The 12,573-nt window shown below is 40.8% G+C and overlaps 1 protein-coding gene across 1 annotated transcript in view; it reads left to right on the top strand.

Annotated features, from left to right (window-relative positions):
- Positions 1 to 2,775, top strand: part of RFPL4B (ret finger protein like 4B) — a 3,385-nt gene extending 610 nt beyond the window's left edge. The window contains exons 2-3 of the mRNA XM_007452600.1: positions 3 to 338; positions 2,641 to 2,775. Of these exons, the coding sequence (XP_007452662.1) occupies positions 3 to 338; positions 2,641 to 2,775 (471 nt within the window). The remainder of the gene's footprint in view (positions 1 to 2; positions 339 to 2,640) is intronic.
- The last annotated feature ends 9,798 nt before the right edge of the window (positions 2,776 to 12,573 follow it).

The following is a 12,573-nucleotide window of genomic DNA, read 5'->3' as shown; positions in this document are numbered from 1 at the left end:
AGAGCGGTTTTTCCTCTGAACATGGCTTCTGGATCATCAGCATGAAGGCGGGAATAATCTATACCTGCTCCATCCCAGAAACCAGAATTCCTGCAAGCCCTGGCCTTAGCCAAGTAGGAATTTTTCTAGATATTGAGTTGGAAGAAATCAAGTTTTTTGATGTTAGCAATGATACCCTCATCTACATACACAGTAATTTCTCCTGTTTGGAGCCTTTGTGTCCGTTCTTTAGTCCTGAGCTCCCCGGAGAAGGTGATAATGGTGGCCCCCTAACCATCTGTCCATCAGGAACTCATCCCTTCCTAGAAACGTCCTGTGAGGTGAATGAGATCTCTGATGTGAGAAACGTCAGAATGACCCAAGAAGAGACAATTTTGTAGACTTTGTAGCTAAGCAATTTTTATTGATTTGAAGGTGTATTTTGTAGACCTTGCAGCTAAATAACTATGGGGTGTAGGGGGTGTTATTAAGCACTTTAAAGCCTCAGTTTTTCAGTCTTTAATTATATCTCTCAGCCAAACATCTGTGATGATTAGAGACTACACTGTGCATTTATTCTGTAGTATATACAATGGGGAGTTTTCGATTATAAATTAAATTATTACATTTTGTGGATAGGAACAATGCCTTTTTCATTATTTCATGCCTTTTCTATAGTATAATTCCTGATAATGATAACTGTCTGGGGAAAAAGAAGAATGAGATGCCAGAGTGAGATATTTTGACATGAAAGTTAAATGAGAGAGACAAATGTACTGGGAAAGAACTGTTTTTTATTTTTACTTTCTTGAAAGACAAAGAACCTTTCACTGAGGTAGTGTTAGTGGTGATTCATGTTTGTCCTAATGAGAATGTTCAATAATTGGCATATTGGGTGGTTGTCAAAGTGGTATTGTATATATGATGGCCAAAAAGGTGCCAATAGGGTCAGTCAGAGAGTATCTGTCCTGGACTCCTTGCTTGGTGCCCTGCAGTTAATGTTGCACTTCCCTCTACCACAACTCGTTGTCAATAGATTGGCTTTACTACACACGGGTGAGCAGACCCAAGTTTGGTCCAGTAACAGTTTCTCTAAGATTCTGGACCTTCTGGACTCAATTATATAAGGAGGGAAATGACTGTTTGGAACACTGGATCCTCTCACAACCTATCTGTAATTTGTGCCCCTCCCCCCCATCATACCCACACTGTCCTAGACTGCAGTTTCCCACACCCCAGTCTTAAATTCTCATGATGGCTCCTTTTCAAACCATTCAGGGGCTTTCGGGTTGTATTTTTAAAATTTTACTGAGTCAGCCACTTCCAAGGTGGCATCTGTCCTAGGAATGCTGGGTTGGGACATGTTCTGGACTCTGACTTTGACTTCCTTTCCAAAGAGACCCAGAATTGTTGCAGGAAGAGGGACCCCTTCCAGGGCCCAAGAGTGGGCTCTTGTCTAACACTCAGAAATGAATTGCTTGAGGAGACATATGTACTGACAAAGCAAAAGACTTTACAGTAAGTCCCCTACATAAGAACCTTCAAGTTGTAAACTTTCAAAGATGCAAATGTACGTTCACATGTCCAATCACATGTTAGTTCATGTGTCTGGCATACATTGTCACGTACGTGCATCCTCTACAAGTGGTTGTGCTTGTGTGTATTTTACTGTACAGTACCGTATAGAGTACAGTAGTACAGTATCTTTATTTCAAGCCCAAGTTGTCCAGAAGCAAGCGTAAAAGCAGCGGTGATGTAGTTGGTACTGCTAAGAAGCGCCAAGCGATAATGATGGAACTTGCTGTGCAACACGAGGAGCTTACTAATGAAGTCCTGATGGAACTGCAGGCCCAGAGAAGGGACAAAGACAATAGGAAGAAGTAACTGAAGAACCAAAGAGATTCACAACACAGGAAATGGCAAGGGGATTTTCTTTACTTGAGGAGGCACTGTTAGTTTTTGAGTCATAGGACCCGAACGTAGAACGGCACATGAAGGTTGCAGCAGCCGATCAGAATGTAATCCAGCACTACCGTGTCATCTATGACAAGAAAAAAAGAGCTCCTACCCAGACATCACTGGATCGTTTTTTCAAGAGGGTAGATAGAATTGAATCTAGCAAGGAACCAGAACCTGTGCCATCAACATCAGGTGTGAGTGAAACTGCAGCATGCCCTCCATCTTCCTCCTCTCCCTCCTCCAGTCAGTAACTCTTCTTGCCTGTTAACTCAATGCCAGCCCCTCTACGCCAGCTGTTGTACTGTACTACTGTACTTTTCAAGGTACTGTACTGTAGGATTAAAAATGTTTTCTTTAGTTTGTGTGTCTGTTTTTATGTATTATTTGTGTGAAAAGTATTATAAACCTATTACAGTACATTACTGTATAGCCGATTGTGTTAGTTGGGTACGTAGGCTAACTTTGTTGGACTTACGAACAAATTGGACTTACGAACGTGCTCTCGGAACGGAACTCGTTCATATGTAGGGGACTTACTGTATTGGGAAGGGGCTGTGGCTGGGCGGAGAGCTGCAGGGTAAGGGAACCCAGGAGAACTGCTCTGCCACGTGGCTCACAGTCTCAGGTTTTATGGTAATAGGGTTAGTTTCTGGGTTGTCTCTGGCCAGTCATCTTGCTTGGCCCATATTTGGTCTGATTCAGGGTCCTTCCTGGCGGCGCCAATATCTCTCAGCCAAGCTGGAGTCTAGCGCAAAGGATTCTGGGAAGTTGGTAGGACAGTATTATGGGATGGCATCTCCTCCTTCCTTTTGGCCCATCCCGAATTCTCCTGGTTAATTTTCAGTGGCAGCACCATGTTCTTTATCAGGACCTCCTGTGGTGAGACAACTCATCGTGCCTGGCCAGTGTGAGCGGTTTTGGTCAACGGTTCCCTAACAGAATTGTCATCTCCTGTTTGTTTCCAACTCCATTGGAGATGAGGGACAGCCCAGTTGTGGTGTTTTGTTGCTGTTGTTATTCCCTTTTGATCCATATGATTTTATTTCAGGGGTCTCCTTGCCCTTCTCTGACACTGGGCCTAGGTGGGGACCACCCCAATCCACCTTAACAGGTGTTTGTATTGTTGAAACAAAAGTTTTCTGAGACAATACCTATGACGAGTGATAACACTATAATTTTCTTTTATTATATTTTATTAGAAAAAATGCTGGTCTCACACACTTATTTGATTTCAGAACTCACCAATAGGTTAGAAGTGCAATTTGAAAAGCTGGGAAGGTCCCTGGGCTTCTCATGTCTTTGAGTGCTAAAGAGAAGGCAGCCCCAGTTTCCTAGGACTAGAGATAAGAGTATGTATTATAATCTGCATATTTCAGCTTCTCTCAAGGACCATTTGCTTTAAGGGACTTTCTGTCTCTTCTTCAGGGGGATTTAAGTTCTAAGCTTTCCTTCATCCCAGCTAAAGGACCTGAGCGAGTTTTTTCTTCATCAAACGTTAAAGGGAAAATGCCAGTGGCCAATGATTGGCCTGTTTCTTTTTTTCCTATCTGAATCACTGTGGCCCAGGGGAAATGATGGGGGCTGGGTCACATTCTCATCCTGTCGCCAATCGGTATTTTTCCTTAGCAAAATATTTCACATATCCAACTCCTTAGCATGTCTGTTGCTACAACCCTAATCTAAACCTCACACGTATCCCATCTGGACAGTTGTGACAGCCTCCTAACCTCCTTGCTCCACCCCCACCTTTCCATAGTTCACTTCCACCCGGGGACCAAAATGATTCTTTTAAACTATCCATCAGGTCACTCCTGTCTTAAACCCTGCAAGGATTAATAGGTCAGGGGGAATAAATTCTCTCAGATGCCCTCCCCCACAGTCTCCCCTCACTCCTCTCCAGGAGCACTAGCTTGCTTTCCACCAGAGCCAGCTTCCCAGGGCTCAAATCCTATTTTTGTTACTTTCAGTTATGTGATTTTGGACAAGTTATCCAACTTCTCTATGCCTCAGTTTCCTACTTAGTAAAGAGGGATTAATAAGAAACCCAGCCTTTAGGATTGTTATATGGATTAAATTTGATAATTCACCTCGATTGTTTAGCTCTGGGCCTTGCTTGTAGATTGTGGTATTTGTTGCCAATTAGTGACATCATCTAGTATCTTTGGTGACATGTGAAGTTGGCTATTTATTTAACATACTCCTTATCATGTTGGAAACATTTTTAATCCCAGTTTTTAAAATACTTTAAAATTATTCAGGAAGAGGTATTGCATTTTGACTAGTCTTTTAGTAATGAAACAATTGTTTGGTATTACTTATGGATTGATAGAAGAAAGCATCTTGGTGTGCCCATCCCCCTAACACATCTGTGTAAGTTCCTTCTTCCCATCCCCCAGCTAACCCCTCCCACTGTTGCAAATTGTGGTGTGGACTGAAAGAAAGGTTTTAATTGGCTCTGGGGGTAAAGGTGGAGTCAATTTGGGGAACAGAGCTCTGGTTGTCTCAAAAAGCAATAGTAGTATGAGGATAATTACAATTCTGAATCTAATTGGTATATTAGGATAATATCAATCAATTATTATTGTACCTCCTACCTCCCTTCCAACAGCCCTTCTCAAATTTCAGCTTTCCAGCCCTCAGCCCTTACTACCCCCATCTGGGAATCCTTAATAAAATACCTCCCCACCCAAACTTGGACGGAATCATACCCCTTAATCTTTTTTTCACATCTACCTCTGCCTCTCCCTCACTATCCCTCCAAGCAATACGTTTTATACATAATGTTCTTTCCACTGTGGTCTTCTTGGACTAAACTGATTAAGTACCTATCCCACCCTGCCTCAATTAGCATAACTGACTAAAACTATAGGCTAGGTGGGGAAGGAGAACAAGAAAAGGCTGTGGAGATGCAGGGAAAGAAGGGTGAGGGCCAGGCTGAGCTCTAACCAAGGCTAATGGTGAAGGAGGAACTCAGTCCTTCCCACCTGAGTCACAGGGACGGGGAAAAACTTACACTACCTTCAACATCTCTATTTGGGAGGAAGACTAATTCCCCACCACTCCAAGACAGTTGATTTGAACGACTTTATTTGGCCATAAAGGCTCAGATGACATAAGTGGCCGGAGCAATGGTTCTCAGCCCTGGTTTCTCCTTACAATCATGTGAGGAATTTCAAAAGTTCCCAGACCCCAAACCACGTCCTAAACCAATCAAATTGGAACCTCGGCGTTGGGACCCAGACAGTGGTACTTCTCCAAGTTTTCTAGGTGATTTCAGTGTGCAGCCAGTGTTGAAAATCACTGGACTAAAGAACTGGTTCCAAAAGTTTATTGTGCCTCAGAATCTCTTGGATGAATTCAGTAGGTCTGGGGTGGGGCCCCAAAATTTGCATTTGTAATCAGTTCCCAAGTGATGCTGGTGGGGACCACACTTAGAAACCAGTGGACTAGAGGACAGAGTGCACTTTAATTTTCATTCTTGAATTAAGTCTATTAATTAATTTAAAATTTAATTCCATTTTAGCTTTAATTTAACTTTAATTCTTGCATTAAAAACCAAAACAAATTAGAAAAACCCTGGAACAGTTGAAGAGAAGGGAGGGGGAATGAGGGAGGTTAGCTGGGATTAGATCAGTATGTTTAGAAAACTCAGAAAACATTATGGACATTCTAGCCCACCACCAGCCCCTCTGCATATTGATCACAAGATTTTCATCAATTCGGATACCCTGATAATACCCCAAAGTGTGTATAAAAATGACCCAAGCCTGTATTCTTAATTTTTGGTTTTAGGACTTTCTGTAAGAAAAAGGTTCTTGTTCAAGCCTTTCTGGGCCACCTTTTTTCCATAGAAAGCAATCAGGAAAAAGTGGTGAGATTTTCTGCTTCTTAAGAGGTTACTGTCTCTGGACAGTCTGTACATGTTCACTTAGAGTTTGGTGAGTGCTGTTCTTTGCTTTTCATAAGTGGCAGATTCTGCCCAGACTCTAAAATGTACTGATATGTATGGGTGCCACATGCAGCCTGGTCTTAGACTTCCTCGTGGCAAGCTTCTAAGAACCTTTCTTAAGAAACAGCTGGCTCTCCCTCTTTGCCCACTTTTTGGTCTCTTCCTTCATCCTGCTGCTCTACTCTCTTGGACTATAAGGGTAAGGGGCTGCCTCAGGGCCTGAGAGAAGCCTGTGCCCATGAAGTGTACAGGGACCCCTGACGGCTGCACAGCCCCTCTGCTTGCCTTGGAACTTCACCTCTGACTTGACCAATGTGATACAGAAATAAACAGCTTTCCATTTTAAGCCTGTGTTATGATGTGATTTTTTTCTTTTTTTTGGGTTTTATTTTATTTATTTTTATATAGGAGGTTTTTATTAGTTATGTCTTTTATACATATTACTGTATATATATCAATCCCAATCTCCCAATTCATTCCACCGCCACACCGCCCCCCACCCCCACCATTTCCCCCCCTTGGTGTCCATACGTTTGCTCTCTACATCTGTGTCTTTATTTCTGCCCTGCAAACCGGTTCATCTGTACCATTTTTCTAGGTTCCACATATATGCGTTAATATACAATATTTGTTTTTCTCTTTCTGACTTACTTCACTCTGTATGACAGTCTTTAGATCCATCCACGTCTCTACAAATGACCCAATTTTGTTCCTTTTTGTGGCTGAGTAATATTCCATTGTATGTATGTACCACATCTTCTTTATCAGTTCATCTGTTGATGGGCATTTAGGTTGCTTACAAGACCTGGCTATTGTAAATAGTGCTGCAGTGAACATTGGGGTGCATGTGTCTTTTTGAATTATGGTTTTCTCTGGGTATATGCCCAGTAGTGGGATTGCTGGGTCATATGGTAATTCTATTTTTAGTTTTTTAAGGAACCTCCATACTGTTCTCCATAGTGGCTATATCAATTTAAATTGCCTTTTCTCCACACCCTCTCCAGCATTTGTTGTTTGTAGATTTTCTGATGATGCCCATTCTAAGTGGTGTGATGTGATACCTCATTGTAGATTTCACTTGCATTTGTCTAATAATTAGTGATGTTGAGCAGCTTTTCATGTGCTTCTTGGCCATCTGTATGTCTTCTTTGGAGAAATGTCTATTTAGGTCTTCTGCCCATTTTTGGATTGGGTTGTTTGTTTTTTTTTTGATATTGACCTGCATGAGCTGTTTATACATTTGGAGATTAATCCTTTGTTGATTTGTTTGCAAATATTTTCTCCCATTCTTAGGGTTGTCTTTTCATCTTGTTTGTAGTTTCCTTTGCTGTGCAAAGCTTTTAAGTTTCATTAGGTCCCATTTGTTTATTTTTGTTTTTATTTCCATTGCTCTAGCAGGTGGATCAAAAAAGATCTTGCTGTGATTTATGTCAAAGAGTGTTCTTCCTATGTTTTCCTCTAAGAGCTTTATAGTGTCCGGTCTTACATTTAGGACTCTAATCCATTTTGAGTTTATTTTCATGTATGGTGTTAGGGAGTGTTCTAATTTCATTCTTTTACATGTAGCTGTCCAGTTTTCCCAGCACCACTTATTTAAGAGAGTGTCTTTTCTCCATTGTATATCATGCCTCCTTTGTGATAGATTAGTTGACGATAGGTGTTTGGGTTTATCTCTGGGCTTTCTATCCTGTTCCATTGATCTATATTTCTGTTTTTGTGCCAGTACCATATTGTCTTGATTACTGTAGCTTTGTAGTATAGTCTGAAGTCAGGGAGTCTGATTCCTCCAACTCCATTTTTACCCTCAAGACTGCTTTGGCTATTCAGGGTCTTTTGTGTCTCCATACAAATTTTAAGATTTTTTGTTCTAGTTCTGTAAAAAATGCCACTGGTAATTTGATAGGGATTGCATTGAATCTGTAGATTGCTTTAGGTAGTATAGTCATCTTCACAATATTGATTCTTCCAATCTAAGAACATGGTATATCTCTCCATATGTTTGTGTCATCTTTGATTTCTTTCATCAGTGTCATAGTTTTCTGAGTACGGGCCTCTTACCTTCTTAGGTAGGTTTATTCCTAGGTATTTTATTCTTTTTGTTGCAATGGTGAATAGGATTGTTTCCTTAATTTCTCTTTCTGATCTTTTGTTGTTAGTGTATAGGAATGCAAGAGATTTCCGTGTATTAATTTTGTATCCTGTAACTTTACCAGATTCATTGATTAGCTCTAGGAGTTTTCTGGTGGCATATTTAGGATTCTCTATGTATAGTATCAAGTCATCTGCAAGCAGTGACAGTTTTACATCTTCTTTTCCAATTTGTATTCCTTTTATTTCTTTTTCTTCTCTGATTGCTGTGGCTAGGACTTCCAAAACTATGTTGAATAATAGTGGTGAGGGTGGGCAACCTTGTCTTGTTCCTGATCTTAGAGGAAATGCTTTCAATTTCTCACCATTGAGAATGACGTTTGCTCTGAGTTTATCATACATGGCCTTTATTATGTTAAGGTAGGTTCACTCTATGCCCACTTTCTGGACTGTTTTTATCATAAATGGGTGTTGAATTTTGTCAAAAGCTTTTTCTGGATCTATTTAGATGATCATATGGTTTTTATTCTTCAACTTGTCAATATGGTGTATCACATTGATTGACTTGCCTATATTGAAGAATCCTTGCATCCCTGGGATAAATCCCACTTGATCATGGTGTATGATCCTTTTAATGTGTTGTTGAATTCTGATTGCTAGCATTTTGTTGATTTTTGCATCTATATTCATCAGTGATATTGGTCCCTAATTTTCTTTTTTTGTGATATCTTTGGTTTTGGTATCAGGGTGATGGTGGCTTCATAGAATGAGTTTGGGAGTGTTCCTTCCTCTGAAAGTTTTGGAAGAGTTTGAGAAGGATGGGTGTTAGCTCTTCTCTAAATGTTTGATAGAACTCACCTGTGAAGCCATCTAGTCCTGGACTTTTGTTTGTTGGAAGATTTTTAATCACAGTTTCAATTCATTACTTGTGATTGTTCTGTTCATATTTTCTATTTCTTCCTGGTTCAGTCTTGGAAAGTTTTACCTTTCTAAGAATTTGTCCCTTTCTTCCAGGTTGTCCATTTTATTGGCATAGTATTGCTTGTAGTAGTCTCTTTTGATGCTTTGTATTTCTGTGTTGTCCGTTGTAACTTCTCCTTTTTCATTTCTAATTTTATTGATTTGAGTCCTCTCCCTCTTTTTCTTGATGAATCTGGCTAATGGTTTATCAATTTTGTTTATATTCTCAAAGAATGAGCTTTTAGTTTTATTGATCTTTGCTATTGTTTTCTTTGTTTCTATTTCCTTTATTTCTGCTCTGATCTTTATGATTTCTTTCCTTCTACTAACTTTGGGTTTTGTTTTTTCTTCTTTCTCTAGTTCCTTTAGGTGTAAGGTTAGATTTTATCTGAGATAAAATGGGATGCTTTTGCTGCATCCCATCGGTTTTGAATCATCATGTTTTCACTGTAATTTGTCTCTAGGTATTTTGTGATTTCCTCCTTGATTTCTTCAGTGATCTCTTGGTTATTAGTAACGTCTTCTTTAGCCTCCATGTGTTTGTGTTTTCTACATTTTTTCCCCTGTAATTGATTTCCAGTCTCATAGCGTTGGGGTCAGAAAAGATGTTTGATATCAGTTTTCTTAAATTTACCGAGGTTTGATTTGTGACCCAAGATGTGGTCTATCCTGGAGAATGTTCTGTGTGCACTTGAGAAGAAAGTGTAATCTGCTGTTTCTGGATGGAATGTCCTGTAAATATCAATTAAATCTATCTGGTCTATTGTGTCATTTATTTTTTTTTATTTTATTTGTTTTGTTTTGTTTTGTTTTGCAGTACGGGGGCCTCTCACTGTTGTGGCCTCTCCCGTTGCGGAGCAACAGGCTCCGGACGCGCAGGCTCAGCGGCCATGGCTCACGGGCCCAGCCGCTCCGCGGCACGTGGGATCTTCCTGGACCGGAGCATGAACCCGTGTCCCCTGCGTCGGCAGGTGGACTCTCAACCACTGCGCCACCAGGGAAGCCCTGTCTGTAAAGCTTTTGATTTCTCTGTTGAATCTGAATGAGAACCTTGCCAGATAGAGTAATCTTGGTTGTAGGTTCTTCCCTTTCATCCCATTAAATATATCATGCCACTCCCTTCTGGCTTGTAGAGTTTCTTCTGAAAAATCAGCTGTTAAACTTATGGGAGTTCCCTTGTATGTAATTTGTCATTTTTCCCTTGTTGCTTTCAATAATTTTTCTTTGTCTTTAATTTTTGTCAGTTTGATTGCTATGTGTCTCGGCCTGTTTCTCCTTGGATTTATCCTGCCTGGGACTCTCTGTGCTTCCTGGACTTGGGTGGCTATTTCATTTCCCATGTTAGGGAAATTTTCTACTATAATCTCTTCAAATATTTTCTTGGGTCCTTTCTCTCTCTCTCTCTTCTCCTTCTGGGACCCCTATAATGCAAATGTTGTTGCATTTAATGTTGTCCCAGAGGTCTGTTAGGCTGTCTTCATTTCGTTTCATTCTTTTTTCTTTATTCTGTTCCATGGCAGTGCATTCCACCATTCTGTCTTCCAGGTCACTTATCCATTCTTCTGCCTCAGTTATTCTGCTATTGATTCCTTCTAGTGTAGTTTCCATTTCAGTTATTGTATTGTTCATCTCTGTTTGTTTGTTCTTTAATTCTTCTAGCTGTTTGTTCTTTAATTCTTCTAGGTCTTTGTAACACATTTCTTGCATCTTCTCGATCTTTGCCTCCATTCTTTTTCCAAGGTCCTGGATCATCTTCACTGCCATTATTATGAATTCTTTTCCTGGAAGGTTGCCTATCTCCACTCCATTTAGATGTTTTTCTGGGGTTTGATCTTGTTCCTTCATCTGGTACAGAGTCCTCTGCCTTTTCATTTTGTCTGTCTTTCTGTGAATGTGGTTTTCCTTCCACAGGCTGCAGAACTGTTGATGTGATTTCTTTTGTATTATGATTCCTACTCATCCTGTGTGATATGTTTAGGATTTAAGACATGTTAAGTAGTTCAAAATGGAGTCCCAGTGGCCAATGTGAACTTCTACGCTGGTTGTTTAGTCTTAGAGGGATAAACTAAGAATATCACTTTAGACAAGAAGTTTGATGGTCTATGTACCTCTCTGGAACAGAAGGAGGAACTGATAGAGTCAGGACCCCCTTTCCTGGGGTAACCTTTACTCCAAGAGCAAAGTGAGTTGAAGCCTGTTCTCTGGAAGACCCCACCCTTCCTGGCTGAGAGCCTGTTCCATTGGATGCTGCTAGAGGCTTACCTGTGGGAGCCCAGGGTGACTTCCTGCTCACTATTGTCCCAAGGTCCATTGCTGGACCAAAGACACCTGCTTGTGCTGAGATGCCTCCTTCCTGGCTTCTCCTTGGAGTGGCTTGTTACTCCCTTATTCCTCCTTTGACTGACCTATGTTGTGGCTAATTGTGTGCAATAAACTGGCTGATTCCTGAATTGAATATGGCTGGGTTTCCTTTATCTCCAATCCCAGGATTTTCACCTGGCCTCACCTCTGGGCCCCCGAGACAAACACACTCATTTTTGTGTTCTCCTTGTAGCTGGCCTTACTCCTGACTCATACTCTGGGGCACCAGCATCTCTGTGACATGGTGGTGATTGATTCTTGGGTGTTGTCCAGAGAACTCCTTCCCCATGTGCCTGTCCTGAGAACTGTGGAGCAGCCCTAAATGCTTGTGTCTATTTCACCTTGTCTTCCTTGGTGCCCTGGTGGTTGTCTTCCAGGATTTTGCAGATTCACAGTCTGCCCTCAGCTTCCTTCCTCTCTTCACTGACCAGCTTCAATAACTGAAAGACAATGTGCAAAGTGCACCTCTGCTTTCTCTTTTAATAGAAAATTCCAAACATGTACAAAAATAGAGGACAGAATAGCGAATCTTCATGTACTTATCACTCAGTTTCAACAATTATCAACAAATGTCCAAAATCCTTATTGGATTACTTATAAGGGCCAATCTCACACATCATTTCATCAATCAATGCCCAGTAAATATCTCTAAATGAAAAGCACTTAAGATTATGATACCATTATCATGTATAAAATATTAATGATTCCTTAATGTCATCAAACATCCAATCAACATTCCCGTTCTCCCTTCTGACTCAGCTCTGAGAGTTTCACTTTAAGTAGCACCAGATATCCTAAGCTGGTCCAAGATTTATTTACCTAAATTATGGAGTCCCTGTACTTTCATTTGTTGTTTTTTTAATGTGTTTTTAAAAAAATTAATTAATTACTTAATCTATTTTTGGCTACATTGTGTCTTTGTTGCTGCGTGCAGACTTTCTCTAGTTGTGGTGACAGGGGCTACTCTTTGTTGTGGTGCACGGGCTTCTCATTGTGGTGGCTTCTCTCGTTGAGGAGCATGGGCTCTAGGTGCACAGACTTCAGTACTTGTGGCACCCGAGCTCAGTAGCGGCACACGGGCTTAGTTGCTCCACGGCATGTGGGATCTTCCCAGACCAGGGCTCGAACACATGTTCCCTGCATTGGCAGGCGGATTCTTAACCACTGCACCACCAGGGAAGTCCCTCCCTGTAATTTCTGTATCAAGGTTTCCAACCTCAAAACAGGAAGGCACTTTTTTTCTAGTTTTCTTAAGGTGCTTAAGAAAAAAATCAGGA

The sequence above is a fragment of the Lipotes vexillifer genome, unplaced genomic scaffold (assembly GCF_000442215.2).
Source record: "Lipotes vexillifer unplaced genomic scaffold, Lipotes_vexillifer_v1.1 scaffold463, whole genome shotgun sequence".
Classification (NCBI taxonomy): Eukaryota; Metazoa; Chordata; class Mammalia; order Artiodactyla; family Lipotidae; genus Lipotes; species Lipotes vexillifer.
This window is presented reverse-complemented; position numbering and strand designations above follow the sequence as displayed.